The 18,140-nt window shown below is 36.7% G+C and overlaps 1 protein-coding gene across 1 annotated transcript in view; it reads right to left on the minus strand.

Moving 5' to 3' along the window:
• Positions 1-233: 233 nt before the first annotated feature.
• Positions 234-18,140, minus strand: part of KDM5A (lysine demethylase 5A) — a 106,062-nt gene continuing 88,155 nt past the window's right edge. The window contains exons 24-28 of the mRNA XM_036758862.1: positions 17,869-18,012; positions 11,439-11,598; positions 9,696-9,916; positions 8,233-8,643; positions 234-2,489 (exon numbers count right to left, since the gene is read on the minus strand). Of these exons, the coding sequence (XP_036614757.1) occupies positions 2,283-2,489; positions 8,233-8,643; positions 9,696-9,916; positions 11,439-11,598; positions 17,869-18,012 (1,143 nt within the window). The 3' untranslated portion in view covers positions 234-2,282. The remainder of the gene's footprint in view (positions 2,490-8,232; positions 8,644-9,695; positions 9,917-11,438; positions 11,599-17,868; positions 18,013-18,140) is intronic.

Below are 18,140 nucleotides of genomic sequence, written 5' to 3' on the forward strand. Positions count from 1 at the left end.
GGCCACAATAAAGAGGACTGATAGGATTTCTCTCATATTCTTAATTCTCAGAATTACTTTCTATTCCTGTCTTCATGGTAATTCAATTGATCAAAAGATATTTTACTTATTCCTCCTATAACCTATATTGACAGTAGAGGGGAACAAAACTTATACAGCTCATGTATGAACTAACAGTAAAGTATCCATATATGTTGATAATTATAAATTCATAATAAAGAAGTATTTTTAAAAATAAAATGTTCATCTATTAAATCCTGACCCACAGCTATCTTTTACTTATTTGGGAATTGATAAGACATCAAAATATGAACTGCTATTAATTTACAATAATTAAAAATGGTAGTATTAAGGGAAACTGACTAGACAAGATGGTGTGCAATGGAAATGTCCTTGTGGAAACCAGATTTTGTAAAATTTGTTTTATAATATATTGACTCAAATGATAATTGGACAGTAGTAGCCACTAGCTTCCTATTAAACAGAATGAGGCAAAATAGAGAGGAGGAGTTTATAAGCTCTTTTCAAGATACCTTTTAGTTCAACTGCTGAAATGTCATGAATCAGTACTTTTAGGACACAGAGAAGAGACGCAGAACAGCCAAAGACAAAACACTATTTTTAGTAAGGATTTTTTTGTTTTGTTTGTTTGTTAAATCTCAGCTCATCTTCTATGTAGACTCTGATCTACAACTCACCTATCATCTGTACAAGAAGTGAAAACACAGTGGGAGGGGAGAGAACACAGCACCCTGGCGAGCTTCAGACGTTCACATACAAAAACAGCGTAGACTAAAGTGAGACCAGCACTTCCCCAAAGACAGGGACAAATCCCAACATATGAAGAAAATGTAATTACCTATTTGAACACAGGCAAGATGATGGAAGTTCTAGTTAGCCTAGTTTGGGAAAAGGTGACTGCTTACTCCTTGTACTACAAGGAAGGAATGAAGGTCCTTTTTAAAAAGCAAAAACAAAAAAAAAAAACAAACAAAAAAAAACAAAAAAAAAGCCCCCAAATGGGTTTTTGATGATGGAAAACTGTATGTATGCTGCTGGTAATAGTGGTAAATATATATTTATATATGTATATTAAAAAAAGGAAAAATAATCTATTTATAGAACAGTCAGTAGTCAGAGACATTTAGAAAAAAGTAAAAACGAGTTCTTTTCTTTAAAAATGGATTGACTAAAATGACCTCATCACCTAGAGGTACCATAATCCTACATCTTCTGACGAAGCCAGGGCATGACTCAGCATCATCTGTTGCTGCTTCTGGGCCAGAATCTGAAATAGCCAGTATTTAAAATGGTAGATTATGGGTCAGGACTACAAGGTGAGCAGTTATGTGGTGGTCTTGCTTATGATCATGCCTAAAGCCTGGTGATGGCAGGAATACTTGTAAAAAAGGATGTTATCCCAAAAGCATGCACCATTGTGGCTCTGCAAGACAACCCATCTGGCCTTTTTTTCTTTTCTTTGTGTAGAATCCTGGGTCCATGTAGCTGTTCCTCTCCAACATGTAGGCCCAGGATACTGGGAATCCTCAAAGCCAGTCTCTATAAGAGAAGCTGTTGCTCTTGGAGGAAATAAGAAATGCTCTTCTTTCCAAGATCCAGCCTAACCAAACATCTGAATTGAGATGGTATTCTCCACATTCGGTGGTCTGCCCCAGCTGAAGGGAGGCTCCAGGTTTTCTTTTTTGGTACAAACAAGCACTAGGAACTGATGTTTGCAATATGCTGCTTTTCCATCTGACTTCTAACAGAACCTGCGGATCTGCCCTCCCTTCAATAGCTGTAGAACATAGAATGCTTAGAAATAGTGGAAGGAGACTAAGACATTCTGACTGTCTTGCTGTCCCATTCAGGCAGGCCCAAGGCACTCTGGTTCCATACATGCCTACAAATAGTGCTGCCATTAAGTTGTGAATCTCTAGCTAATGCCTACACGCCCCAAGCCAGCTCCACATCCCAGCTGTATAAGCCACCCTACTGCTCAATCAAGTCTCTGAACACAATGCAGGACACCACACTCATGAGAAACACTTCAGTTAAGATAATGGCTGGAATACCAAAGAAGACATCTCTGCATAGATGGGCTGGTACAGTATGTGGCTCACACAGTCCCACTGCATAGAAAAAGCGAAGAGGGCTTTCTCTGCTGTAGGCCATTCGTCTTTGGAAGCAACAACTCTGAGTAGATCCAAACCACCCTCCCTGGATGAAAAGGGTCTCAGTGTGGTCCATTTCCCTCATGTTCTAAACTAACCAAGCTTCTGCTAGCTGGCCTCCTTCAGTTCCTCCACTGGTAGCTTGTAGCTCATTATGAAAGAAGGAGGTTGTGCCTGTCCTGGGCTACTTGGCCCCTGCTTCTTTGCACAGTTTAGACAGATGTAATCTTCATTTTCTGCCATTTCTGGAGAAACACCCACACAGACTTGATGAAACCACTCATCGCAGCCACCATCACACTGTACCCAGTCTACCTGTGGGAGATAAGAGTGAGAGGGCTTTAGGACAGTTAGCTATCCCCAGAGTGAAAGTAAAGTCAAGGCATAATAAATAACAGCTTACTTTTTACATAACTACTGTTTTGTAAGTATTTCTGTATTATTTACATCCATTACATCATTTTATCCTCACAATGATTCTGTGAGGTAAGTGGGACAAGTGCTATCCCCACTTTTCAGATAAAGAAGCTGAGGTTTAGAAAGGTTAACTAGCTTGCCCAAGGTCATGTGATTAGTAAATGGAAGAGTCAGAACTTGAACCCAGGTCTTCTGACTCCCAAGTTTACTACAATCTATTTACTATACCAATGGTTCCCAACCTGTAGGGCAAGAATGTGTGAGGAACTATCAACATTACAAAGAATCCAAGAACCCATATGTGCATCAATGTGACTTCTGTCTTCATTTAGCTCCATAAAGATATGTAGCAGAACTCACTCTCTCTCTCTGTCACACACAGATATGTATGTGTGTATGTATGCATGTGTGTATATGTATATATGTTCCAAATGTATTGTACCTTTTCCAAAGTATATTCTGCGCATTTATAATAAAATACAAATTTATTTTAAAAGCATTGCTGAATTAACAGTAGATTTCTGTAGATGTCTATTTTCCTCATTCAGTAATAAAAGTGCAACTACTATCATATGGCGTGTGTGAAATTTTTGACATAAGAAAGTGTCCTTTATTCTCAAAAGTGAGGACCCATTCCATAATACCAAGCTACCTCTCAAAAGAAAAGCAGTTTAGGTTATGTTGGCAGAAAAACTGAGACGCCCACTGCCAAGCAATTTCTATTTCTTCTTTACAAAAGGAAGGTGGGGTGGAGCTAGGCAGTTATCTGAAAGTTAGCTGTACCAACAGAACCGGAATAATTCTCAAGCGGTTTTGTTTCTCCATGACTATCTATCATCAGCACCCAGCTGATACATTCCGGCAGATCTTCACTAGCCAGTCTCTCATAGTACCCACTGAGCACTAAAGCAGCATTATGGCTCTGTCCTGCAGATCTCATCCCAAGTCTACAAAATTTCTCGGACCCAGTCTCCGTCGGTCTAACCGGACTATCAACACCGCTTCACTCGGGTTCAGGACTATCACCCCAGACTCTTTTAGAAGAAAGACTACAGTAGTCATCGCTACCATGAATTAGTTACTTTTATAGTTCCATCCCAAACTAAATTCTTTCCTTGTTCTCTGTAAGAAGTCTAGTTTTTGAACTCAAACTATGCGGCACAATGAATAAGGAATCAGAATGTACTCATTCCAGCAGTAACCTGCTAAAGTCAGAGAAGGGCATTAACCTCTTCTGTGCATCAAAGGAAAAATAAAGACACTGTAGATGTATGATTTAAGAAGGTACTCATTGGATAGTAGGTAGATACAAACAGGGTACTCAGGAGAAGTATGCCGGCTATTTTGGAACATAAGAACAGTTACTCTAATCAGAGAGATGAACTTTTATTTCTCGGGGCTACTTGAATACAACATTACTATCCTTTTTATGTGCTAACCCACAGACCTTTGCTCTAACTTTCTTAACTAGGATAGTCACCACTTGCTGCTTGCCCAAATGTCGAATCAGTTATCAATTACCTACATTTCCATGTCCTGAACTTTTCTTGACATCTTATCCTGCACTATTATGTAACCACTGGGACCCAGTTTCTTAAGGATCAAACACACACAAGAACAGATTTATCTTTCTCTTTCAGCCAGGAGCAAGAAAGGGGCAAAGCTAATTTCTCCTTTTTTACCCAGGTAGTTAGCTAGATATCCCTTCCCAAAGTTAAGATCTCTTAACGACCTTTTCAAAGAACAAGGTTTCCCTTGAAGCGCAGCTATATTGGTTAGAATGAAAAACTGCACGTTACATGCCAACTTCTATCGATAAATTCTTAGTCTTGTTTCTCCGAAACTTGCTGTATTTTGCTCTTTCATCAACTTGAACTCCCCTTTAAAAAAAATCCAAAAAGGAGCCCCATGACTACTCAGAAGTTAAAAGGTTGAGAAGTTAATACTGCAGAAGAATCTAGTAAAATTCAGTGGGAAAAGCAGATACCTAAAAAACTCAAGAGTAATGGTTCAAATTTCACTCTGGTCACACAGTCATTAGATGTTACTTTGCTGTTCACTGCTACTGGTGGAATAATATTTACTACTTTACAGAGGCACTTAAGAGTAATAAAAATAAAGAACTTTAAAAATGTGAGTTGTCCAAACATTAATCAATAACGATGAAAAAGAAATGTTCAACTTAGAGCACAAAGCTATTTCAAATGAGAGAAAGGGAACAACCTACAAGAGAAAGCAATATGGTAAATAACATGTCACCATTTCATATTTTTAATCCAGGGAACAATAAGAAATTTAAACCTTCTAGAACCTAATGAATAAATATGCCTAGAAACGGATAAAAATTTCAATAGTATCAAAAGTTTCTTCTGATGCTAAGGAAACATCATGTAAATTTATCACATTTTAATCTCCCAAAGATTCTCTGTCTATATATTTCAAATTCTCATCATTACCTAATGAAAATGTCATTATATAATTTCTCTACCCAAACCTTATTAGTGAGATATTGGAATGATCTCATCACAAGTACCTGACATGTCTTTATGACCACTGAATTTGAAATGTCCTAAAATTAATACAGTCACTTAATGCCATAAGTAATAAATGCTCCCAAATCAGTTATTAAAATTTTCAATCAAAAAGTCTCATTTTCTCTATGCATTTTTGAAATCTTTATTATCATCACTTGTTTTTTAGTTTAGAGCTTCTAATAAAAGAAAACAGAAGATCTCACTACTAGGATTATATATTCTAAGCTTATTGACAGCAAGAAAAGATGACTATGTACAAAAAACATTCACAGTGGTATTATTTGCAATAACAAATTCTGGAAACAAAATATGTGCCCAGCAACAAGAAGAGCTGAGAGAATTCTGACATGTGAATGTAATGGAATACTACAGTGCCGTATGGAACGATGAATGTAAAGAATTTGCTTTAAAAAATGGATATACCCTCTGACCAAGCAATATCACTATTAGGTCTGTTTCCTAAGGTGATCAGGGTAAAAAAAAGAACCTATATATTCTAAAATATTTACAGCAGCTCTCTTTGTGGTGGCAAAGAACTGGAAATCGAGGGGATGCCCATCAATGGGGGAAGGGCTGAACAAGCTGTGGTGTATGACTGTGATGGAACACTGATGCACTGTAAGAAATGATGAGCTGGTTGATTACAGAAAACCATGGGAAGACTGGCACGAAATAATGAAAAGTGAGCATAAACAAAAGAATGCTCCATGCAGTAACAGCAATGGTGTTCAAAGAATAATTATGAACAACCAAGTGATTCTGAGTACTACAAATACTCAAATCAACTATACAGATTTATGAAGGAGGATGCTATCCACCTCCAGAAAAAGATCTGATAAACAGAAGTAAGCACAGTATGGATTTACATAAAAATTTGTGTCAAATGGTGGCCTTCTCTAGTGTGGGGTGGGGACGGAGGGAGACAATTTGGAACTTAAAATGTAACAAAAAAAAATAAATTAAACAAAAATGAAACAAAACCAAAAAAAGCATGGACAGACATGTATAAAGTTGTGCAAAGTAAAGAAAATGGCTAAAAACAACATACAAAGTAACTACAACGGTGTAAACCATGCCAAAGTGCAGAGGTAACAAAACTCTAATCGACCGTAAGAGCTGATGTTTTAGTACTACACTGGCCAGATTAAAGGACACATCCTTCTTTTCTGTCAATCAATAAGTAACCTTTTTCTCTCAGGGAATGTACTTTGAAAATAGGTTTCCTTGAGCTTTTTCGTATCAAAATGTCAAGAAATTTATAAACATAAATAAGAGTTGAGGTGGTGCCAGAGACTGAAAATGTTTTAAGTTTATGACTCCAAGACCATCGCAGACTAATGAAGATACATAGTCTCTGGCTTCGATGAAATCTGTAAACCTCCCTGAGGCTCTAGGGTTTACAGGATTCAAGCAAGGGGATGAAAAAGATAACATTTCATTTAGACTCACTAGGTTCAACAGTACACTGTGAGCTTGGAATAGGGCAGAAGGCACATCCAAGTGAACGCTTCTACAGTCTCACTCCCACCCCACAATTTTCTAAAGCAGCTAGCTCAATATTATTATGGTTCACTGATAAGAGATTTGGTTCTAACATTCACATAACACATCACAGCAACACAGGACAAGCACAGAATCACATAAGAAGAGTTGGCTGAGATCTCAGAGGTTAACTAGCTCAACCCATACCTCAAAAGAAAGCCTCTCTATTGCATCTCTAACAAACGATCATCATGCCTTCACTTAACAAAAAGTGGGGTAACCCACTACTCCCAAGGCAGTCCATTCTACTTTTCAACAACTGTAACTATTAACAAGCAAAGCTTGATGCATATATATATATATATATATATATATATATATATGATGTGGATTGCTAGAATCTTTTTCGAAAGCTATCCAATAGAGTACTAAAACTGTTTTGTTTTCTCAAATGTATAAATTAATCATAACTTTTGATTTAAACAATCCCATTATTATCAGTAAAAAGGAAAAGAACTGAGCTAGCTATTCAAAGATATCTATAATAGTATCATTTGTACCTTCAAAAACACCAGAAAACAACCTACAGTGTGATACTGGAACAAGTACTGGATTTGAGGCCCAAGAACCTGAGGCTGAATCTTGGTCCTGCTACTTTCTACCTAAATGACCTTGGGAAAGTAAACTTACCTTTCTGGGTCTCAGTTTCCTCATCTGTAAGTTAAATAGTTGCATTCACTACTCTCTAAGGTTCCTTCCAGCTCTAAATTCTATGATCCTACAATCCTAAATGTACAATTTGGGAATGACTAAACAAATTATGCTAAATTAATGTAATGAAATAATACATTGCATTGAAAACAACAGCCAAGGGGTCAACATGGTATAGTGGAAAGAATGCTGGCTCTAGACTCTTAAGACCTTGGTTCAAATCCCACCTCTGATCCTTTGTGACTGGGGACAAGTCACTTTAACCTCTCTGGGTTTCCTCATCTGTAAAATGAGGGAGATGGATTAGGTGGCTCCAGCTCTAGATTTACAATCCTGTGAACAATTATGAGAAATATAAAGACATACGAGGTGAAGAACATAGGAACAAAATTTCAGCACATTTATGACTACTATAAAGAAGGAAAAACAGACATAAATACAGGGTGAATAGACAGATGATACAGAAGGTAACAAAGGGAGAAACTGTTAGGTTTGTTATAGGTATCTTTATGCTAAAGACTTCTTAAAAATTCTGAATGTTAAGAGTAAATTTAATTGACTTTGTAATTAACACTACATTCATGATGAATTGTAAAATAAAATAAGTTGCATGTTAACAGTTGTTGTATTGCTTCTCCTTGCATCTGACTTACTATGTTCACCCAATGTATTCTAGTTTTGCTTTATTTTAATGAGTGACTCTTCTACTGGAAGTTATCCCAGTGGCCTAGGTGCCTCACAATTTACCAGGGTTTATAAAAAAAAAATGCAGAAAGCAAATTATTTCAAAGGTCAATTTGGGCTGCACCAAGAACAGACTGTCATGTTACATCTATACTCTCATAAGCCTTTGGAAGTCAAAATCCTTCTTCCTCTCTTACACCTGGTTGAGGTAGGGATGAGCTAGGATTTACCTTGTCCTTACAAGGCCTCTGGCAATTCTGTGCTGCACAAACTGCATTCTCATCATCTGACTCCTCTGCTCCTGACCAATCATACTTTGAGGGGATGTCTAGCACCTTCTTCTCCCTCTTCTTCTCAGTATTTTCCTTTACAAGTTCAACCTTGGCTGCAGCAGCCTTCTCCCTCTTTTTCTTTCTTTCCTCTTCCTTTGCCAGTTTCTTGGCCAATTTGTTCAGCTCCTTTGACTTGTCTACACTCATCTTCAACTTCTTCTTTTTTGGTTTGTCCAGTTTCTTCAGTTCCTTGGACCTCTGCTTCCCTTCTCCGAAGAGCTGCTCAACTTTTTCCAGCTTCCGCTTTCGCTTCTTCTCAGAAGAGTCCTTTCCTTTTATTCTCAATGGTTTCTCTTCCATACTGTCATCCTTTAGGGAGATAAAATTAGAAATTTTGTGAAAATCAGGAGATTTAAAATATTTCCACAATGTGGAACAATAAAAAAAAAGCAATTAGGAATTGTGAAGTTTTTTAGGTTTCCTAAAGAAAGAAACTAAAAATTTTTTTTAAAAAATAGATGAGCCCAAATGGATTCACAAGCAAATTCAAAAAAACTTAAAGAAGTAACTCCAAATTACACAGAAGTTTTCTCAAAACACAGCAACATAAGTAGGCCACCTAATTCCCTCTATGAGGCAAATATGATATTAAGCCCTAAATTGTCCAAAGACATAGCTGAAAAAGACTACAGACCAACATAATGAATGAACGAAAAGTGGGCATGGAAGGAATAGAGGAAAACATAAGATACGACTAATAATCATTTAAGAAGGTACATAAAGGAAGTTTCAGATAGTAAAGTAATACTTACAGAGTGAAGCTTTGAAAAACTAATGACAGGAACTTGAAAACTGGACTGGACCTAATTTAAGGGCTATGTAGACCCAGTTTCCAAACTACATATGTACAAAAGTTATAGTATGGTTTCCAAAGGACAGCAGCTAGTGATAATGTTCCACTCCTAATAAAAGTTTCTTTCTTTCCATTCCCTGCAGTCTTACCTCCCCTCCTGTATATGCTACTCCTTTATTTCACCACTCTCTCTGCTTATGTTTCACACCTTCTAACAGTTACTCTTAACAAGGCTTGGTAACGTGGTATAGAAAGTGTCAGAATTGAATCAGGAAGACAGGTTTTTATATCCCTCTTCTGACACTTAACAGCCACGAGCAAGTCACTTAAGTCTCTTTAAAGCCTTAATTTCATCATTTGCAAACTGAGGACTGCAATACCTTGAGTACCTACACTGCATGAGGATGCTGTGAGGTTTAAAGGAGATAATTTAAATGTATGTAAAGCACTCTGCAAACCTTCAAGTGCCACACGAATGTTAGTGATTATGGCTTTAGCTCCACTGACAATATTCAGTATTAATGGGACTGTTAAAATCCTGATCTGAAAGTAAGTTTTAAATCTGTACCTCCATGACATGCAGGAATCTGTCCTCAGAGGGTGGATGTGTGGCCTGCAAGATCCGCCAGATGTGTTGAGTCTCATCTAGAGATACCTCTAGAAGATCACCAACCATCATAAGTTCCTCTAATTGGGCTTTGGCACCAGCTGATAACTCCAACACTGGAGACTCCAAACTTCGGGGCACCAAAGGACTCTTTCTGGGTTGTTTCCTTGGGGTACTGGAACCTTTAAAAGCAAAGACAATAAGTTGAGAAGAAAAACCATGAGAAACTAAAATATTTATGATGAAGAAATTTTTTGCAGTGGAAGTCTTAATTCTGGTAACTACAAATATACCATTATGGATTAATGTAAAAATAGAACATGAAATAACATAAAGCGACCCTTGCCAATACCCTGTATCCAAAGTTCCTTCTATACAAAAATGGTTATAAAAAGATTCTCAGGATTCTAAAACTATTTCTTTTTCCAAAAAAAAAAAAATACAGAAATCTCCTAATATATCTTTGTTCTCACCATACTAGGGATATAGTTACGCTTCAAAGCAAAATACTCATCCTCTGAATGAAGGGACAAACAGGTGTGTGACCTACTGTATTAGATTTCACTAAAGAGATATAAAACTCACTTATATCTTATTGGGGTGTGTCCTAAGGTTCAGAATGCTACAATTCCAAGTCAAGAACACAGTAAATCATTTTCATAAGTATACATTAAAGACTAGGAAGCAAATTACTGAGTACTGCTTTCTATAATCTGAAATTTATATTGTTAATATTCTTGTAACAATAGATAAATGGATTCTGGACCTTCAAAAGAACCTCAGAAATTCTTCTAAATAGTTATCACTATGTTCCTACAATCTTCCTTACAGAAACTGGGGAAAAGAGAGGAGCCATAGCATATATACAAAACAACTACCAGCCCCATACCTAATTTAGAAACTACTTTATAATTAACAATTACTTAGCCCTCAAGAGGCAAGGCCTGGTCTACTGTGTTGTCTCCTTCAACTACATTATCACACAGTCCCAAGTGATGAAATTTAGCAAGATGAAATGCAAAGCTCTAAATTTATGTTTAAAAAATTCCATAAGAATAGCAGCTTATAGACAGGAAGGTTTTAATCGACCCAAAGCTCAATAAGCCAGCATTACGAGCTCACTGATGTGGTTACTTAAAAAAACAAAAACAAATTATATTTGGGAGGTAGAATTTTATCAAGGGAGAACATAGTCTCACTCAACTCTACACTGGTCAGAAAATGTCCAGAATACTGTGTTGAGTTCTGGATAGCATATTTTAAATAAGAGAATTAACAAACTGGAGCATGTTCAAAGCAACTAGGATAGTGAAGAGGTCTAGAAACTGTCTTATAAGGAAATGAAGAAACTAGGAATGCTTAGATAGAAAAAAGAAGGCACAAGAGATGGAGGCAGGAGGCATGAGAGTTGAACTCTATTTTTTAAAAGAGGGCAGTTAGGCTTATTCTAAAAAGTTCTATTACACCATAAATTACAATTGAAACTTTCAGATTAACTTTAACTAGATTCAGGTGATTGTGTACTACCATTTCCCAATGATTCAAGGCAGCAGTTTTGACTAAAAATTCCATTCAGTACATTGATCAACAATCACATGACAATTTATACAGCAAAATTTTGTTCAATTTTGATCAACACAATGTCTTTCTCTTTTTGGTTTTAGGCTCATCTCCATCCCACGTATATAAACAGAGGAGTAATACCTTGAGAACAACTCTTTGAAGCAGACGAATATGCATGTTCAGCACAGAATGATGGTGCTGTCCACATATGTGTCACCACCTCCTCAGATTTGATGGGGATCTCTTCATCACAAAAGAGATTGGGTTCCAAGCTACTAGAAGACTTTACACTAGCAGTGTCCTGCAGAAAAAACCAAGAGAGTGTTATCGTTACACAGTAAGTGAACTTGGCTTATGGCTAATTGTTAAAGGAAGATTTCAGGGCTGTAGCTTCCTATAGAAAATATCAATAATCTATCATTGCAAATCAAATTTACAGCTTTGTGTAACACACTGAAAATAAACATTTTTGGAGAATGAATAGCAAGCTGTATAGTATTAAGTAAAAAGAAAAACAGCAAAGCTTCTTCCTAAGTCTACAGAAAATATTCAATAGTAAATTACAAATTAGGTATACTGATTTCTACATGTTACAGTACAATATTGTTGATACTTCTGTAATAGGCAAAGAGATTGTAGAACTTAAAAAGAAATGGTTTCATTTAAAATAGGAGGTAAAATTCAAAACATAGATTCTTGGGGGGGATGAGGAATTTACAGAGAAAAGGACTGTTCTGCTATTTTCAGAGGCTTTCTGGTTGCCCTTAGGACAGACTCTACCTATTAATATCAAAATCACATAAAATTTAGCTCCAATTTTAAAAACCCTGAAGCCATAGGCTGTGTACCAATCAAGTTCTAGTTAGCTATGTGATGAATGAAAGGGACAGTTCAGTTTATCCTGAGTAATCTCAAATTGAACATTCCTGGAAACTCTTTAGAAGGCATAAGTAATTATGGAAAAGAATACTTGTGAGAAAGGCTTTAAAGGTGATTCTGGAAAACAACATCCCCACTTAATGCCACTAATTAAGAACCCAGAAACAAGAGATAAAGGATTCTCCCCATATGAGAACCTAACTTAAAAATGTCAAACAAGGGAGAATGCCCAACTCCTTTCTCCAGGGGCTTCTTACCAGCAATTGGAATTTATTCTCTCTTATTTGACTTTGGCTGTACTCACTTCATTCTCATTCATGTGGTGGGAGTTTCTGCTAAACTTTCAAAAAGAAAGGACAAGGACCAAAAAAGAAAAAATGATGAAAATGAAGATGGTAGAGAGTTTAACAGAAATGTCTGAGTTAAAAAAAAAATACTTGTCCAAGAGAAGACAATTTACTACACAATCCTACATAAAGACCATAAGATAGACAAAAGTGATTAAAAGACTGAATTGTATCAATGTGAAAGGCATGTCACAAATGCTGATGTGCTACTGGTGGGCCCTGTTAAGTGGTCCATCCATTTAGGCAAGCAATTTGTAGCTTGATCTAGTAACAAACCTGAGAGTGGAAGGGATTAAGTATTTATATGATACCTACTCTGGATCAGGCACTGTGCTAAGCACTTCACAAACATAAATTATCTGACCTGATTCTCACAACAACCTTGCTAGGTAGGTGCTTATTATTGCATTTTACAACTGAGGAAACTGAGATAGACAGGGGTTAAGTGACTTATCCAGGATCACACAGCTAGCTAAGTGTCTAAGTCTGGATTTTAACTCAGGTCTTCCTGACTCCAAGTCCAAGGCCCAAGGTTCTATTCACTGTGCGACCTAGCTACCCTTTAAGATACTACTAGGCTTATATCCCTAAAACATCTAAGACAAAGGAAAAGAACCCAAATGTACAAAAATATTTATAGCAATACTTTTTGTTTTAACAAAGAAATGGAAACAAATTGGGGATGCCCAATAATTGGAGAAAGGCTGAACAAATTATGACATATGAATATAACAGAATATTACTGTGCCATAAAAGGTAATAAAAAGAACAGATTCAGGAGAAACTTGGGGAAAACTGTATGGACTGATGGGGAGTCAAGTGATCAGAACCAGAGGAGCAATTTACATATTGACCAACACTGAAAAGAACAACAACTTTCAAAGACTTATGAACTCAGGTCAAGACAATGACCAATTATGACTCCAGAAGAATGATGACGAAGTACACTTACCATCTCTCAACAGAGGTAATAACAGTAGGTACAGAGTATAACATACAAACCAATTTGACATTCCAGACAACCAACACAACACAAATTTGTTTTGCCTTGATTATATGTAACAAAGGAGAGTTTATACTGGGGAAAAGAGTAGTAGTGGGGTTAAGTGAAGAGGAATAAGTGATGCAAACAAACAAAAAAAAAGAGCATCAATGAAATGCAGGAAAGAATGCATATTAGAGAGCAGAACGAAACTTAAAAGGGGACAGTAGAAAATAACTGCATAAAGATAGACTTAGTTTCACATACAATCCTTTTTTCTGTTCTTTGTATATAAAAATGTTCATCCATAGGTAACCTATCAAAGTCATAATATTGAAAATATGTTTTTTAAAAAGAAAGGCATATCATGGCCACACAGACTTAAGGATCTTCCACACGAACTGATTTAATACTAAGCGGTATGGAAGATCCTTAAGTCTGTGTACACATAATATGACCATGAAATGATTTATGGATGAACATTTCTATATACAAAGAACAGAAAAAAGGACTGTGTATGTATATTGTTCCTCTGGTTCTAGGAGGAAGGATAGACATAAAAGAGCCTCCATATTAAAGATATGTCTTCTATTGAGATAGTCAGTGGCACTTCCTAGGATTTTGTTGTGGTGCTTTTTGTTACTGCTCTTCTTCCTAATCAGTCATTCTGCACACATGAGCATTTGAAAGATGTTTATGATAATATGAACAGGGCAGTTAAAATAAAGGGCCAGCAAAATGTCTAAAAATGAGATACCTCTAAATAAGTGGACAGAAGCACCATTAAGGAATGTAAACTTTCAAGGAGAGTGCTCCAGGGACAATGGAAGAAGGCTGAAGAAACAAAGAAGTCAATGTATCACTACATCCACCAGGACTAAACTCAAGAAACCAAATTTTGCCAAGTTAAACATTGGATAAACAAGGAATCACTGAACTCTCTCCTTCCAATCATTTCTGAGTCATCAAAAGGTGGCTATAAGCACAAGTTAAGGTCCTTTAAAGCTTTTTTAATTAAATTTTTGATGTCTTTTATTTTTACATCATTTACATTTCTCACTGTACTCCCCCCTTTTCTATTCCCAGAGAGCTACTTGTTATAACAAAGAATAAAAAAGAAAAAAAACTGGCAGAACTATAGCCATTGAGAAAAAGTCTAGCATTATCTATAGCATTTTACATTCGTAATCTTTCACTTCGTCCAAGAAGAGAGGAATGAACTTTCTCATCTATCTTCTTTGGGGCCATGCTTAGTCATCATAATTTCACAGCATTCGGTCAGTTGTTTTGTTGTAGGTTTTTGTATTCACAATGTAACTGTCATGGTATAAACTGTTTTCCTGGATCTGCTGACTTCACTTGGCATCAGCTCACTTAAGTCCTTCCTAGGCATCTCTGTATTCATCATATTCACTCTTTAATATTCAATAACATTTATGCATTTTGCTATTACAGAAAGTGCTGCTCTACCTATCTGGGTGTATATGGATAGAGCCTTTCTTTTTGTCATCTGTCATACACCTTAGGGCACGTGCCTAGCAGTGCAATCTATGGATGGTGAGCTAATTATTTTACAAAACGGTTAAGCCAATTCACAGCTCCAATGAATAGCACATTACCGTCTCTGTCTTCCTACCTAAAGTTAATGGGAAGTGAGGTGAAGTGAAGTGAAACAAGACACTTATAGGAAAAACCATTCATTGGGCAATTCGAGAAATGGCATGATAGTTGTGGTCAAAATGACTGATCAGAATTGTTTCTACCCAAACTACTCCAACCTTTTTCTCAAATGAATACAAGGCCCTTTCCTTAAGGGAAAATATTAAACTCAAATCATTATGATCTAGAAATCATAACAACAAAGGAAAAAATGATCAGCCTGATGGCATGGCTTCAATTTTGTAGCCAAACGTTCCACAGTGGAGAACTGTCAAATGAAACCTTTACCACGTAACAAGTGCTCACTCATTGGGGCCAGAATCAAAATAAGGTCAATCCTGATGCCTCAGGATGCTTGTCACTATCCTACCAATATGCTAAACCTTCACTACTGCTAACTCAATCAAACACAATCTGAGACTTTTTGAAACCTTCCTTCCAACAACCAGGAAGGAAACTTAGCAAAGTGACACCGCCCAGCACACAAGAGAGCCTATCCAAGAATCATAAAGTCTCAAGGTTAGCGGGACTTTGCATTGTCTAATCCAATACATCTTTAAATCAAAACTGAGCCAATGTCAATTGATCCATAGCTCAACTGAGCCAAAACTGATCCACAGCATTAGTCACACAAACACCAACTGAGGTTTGCCTTTTCAGTTTACCAAACTGCTTTCAAGCACACTTCACCACTATATAGAGGCGGGCTGTCTAACCTTAGGTCATCTTAGGACTGCATAAAATAAAATAATTATTCGAGGGCCACATCCAGAATAAAAAATTTAGTATACTAATAGAAAGTAGAGGAACACAGGTCATCAATACGACAGGCAAAGGCATGAAGTGCTAAAGCAAACACAAAACAACAAAGCGACAACACAACAGTATAAAGGTAGGTGCATACTGACTACACTGTATCGTACAGACAGAACGCACCCTACAGATCGGTTGAAAATTCCATGCGATATGTTCCATCCATAATACTGCTTAAAAACACCAAAGAAAATTAACATCAACGAGATTATATATTAGTGATGGAATTAAAAAATCTAATATGCATTTCATGCAAATTGTTAATTTGTTTTTTCGCTCGTGAAAATTAAAACCCACAGGCGGGCCGTGGGCTGTATTTTGGACAACCCTGATATAGTGTCTAGCCACTCTACATCATAGCTAGTGATAGCTTGCTTAACTGCTATAGAACATTACACAATGCCAAGTATGATCCCTCTGGCTCCAGTACTAAAAGGTCTTTATCAGGTTTGGTCTAGATGTCAGCTTTTTTTCTTGAATACTGTTGAGTTGGCATATTAGTAAATGAATGAAAAAGCTCTTAGTAAGGACTTCACATGTGCCAAGCACTGTATTAACCCCCTTCCAGATGTTGCTGGTTTCCCAGTATGTAGCAGAAATGGTCTTTGATTTCTAGCAAGTGAAATTCTATTTTCAAAATATATACTATAGTTTGTGAAGTCCTATACCATTTAGGGGTTGCATTAACCTCTGTAGTATCTGTTCATTATGTGTGTCCTTGTCCGCCAAAAGTAAGGTGGATAGATATCCTTGGCAATCCAAGAAAACAGGAGTTAGACACCAAATCAGAGCCTAAGAGTTTACTAAAAAATCACTCTCTCAGACATCTATATTATGAGTCGGAGTAATTACTTTAATGGCATGCTGTTATTAGTACAAGTCCGAGCAATTAAATGAAATGGAATGGCCTGGGAAAGGGTCCTATCATTAGTCTTGATTTCTGTGATCATGGTGCTAAGGTTTATTTATAGTTACAATGGAAATCCAACCTTTCTGAAGGATATTATAATCCATACAACTGAAGGTTCTTTCACGAAGAATTAGAATTCAGGTTTACCTCATGAAAATTATTTTCCTAGCAGACATATTTATAAGGGCATATGATGGTTTTAATTTTACATTTGGAGAGTTTTACTACAGATGGAATTCACATTCTTAAGACTGAGAGGTGCCCAGCTGTTCTGCAATGAAAACAAGAGGGAGTTTAACCAAAAAAAAATATTTGGTAGTTCTTTGGAAGGAGCCTCCTGCTACAAAAGTAACAGCTTTGTGATTACATGCACCATTGTGAAATAGGGCTCATTCTGACTCAGTAAATCATTCTTTTCAGACACAGACGCCACTGCTAGTTAACAAGATGAACAACTAGACAACTTTCACTAACGAATAATGGAACACAAATCAGTATAATGCTGACATTCTAAAAGGACCCCATTATCACCAATGTGGTGTAAGTATAAAAATAAGTATGTTGATGTCAATATAGTTATTGAAATGATATTTATCTTCCAAATATCCTTACTGTGGGACTACATATTACCTACCTTTGAAATAATATATAACTTGCATCATGAAAACAGGATCTGAATAAGAGGTTCAAACAAACTAAACAAGGTCTCATAATCCTAGACAAAATAGTGGTAAACTAACATCACAAAAGGAACTAAAATGCATACTTTCCCCAGAGTCTTTAAACATCAAGTATAAGCATCTTTAAAAACTGATATTTAAGAAATGACAGCATGACTTTAAACAAAACACAGAATATAAAAGATCTTTTCCATGATAATTGTGGGGTAGACCCGGCTGCCCCTTTAATGATCAGTGTCTTCAGACTATTGAATACGTCCAGGTGGCATCCATATTCACCATGACCTTTCTAGTTAATTACCTTCATGTCATAGCCATACGTCTCCCGAATATCTTCATCTGAATCTGTCTCTTCATCGTCATAGTCCATGGTTTGCCGTGGGGAGGATGACACACTGCTTACCACCCGACTAAAAGCGGACTGCTGGAAGCCAGGGAGGTGTCCCTAAGTATAAACAATGCCAGGATGAACAAAGAAAACTTCTGAACAAATCCATGGAAATGAACTATATTTAGGGCCAGGCAAATAACCTAGGGATAGTTTCAATAGCTAGTGATTACATTCTATGTTTG

This window comes from Trichosurus vulpecula, chromosome 5 (genome assembly GCF_011100635.1).
Source record: "Trichosurus vulpecula isolate mTriVul1 chromosome 5, mTriVul1.pri, whole genome shotgun sequence".
Taxonomy (NCBI): Eukaryota; Metazoa; Chordata; class Mammalia; order Diprotodontia; family Phalangeridae; genus Trichosurus; species Trichosurus vulpecula.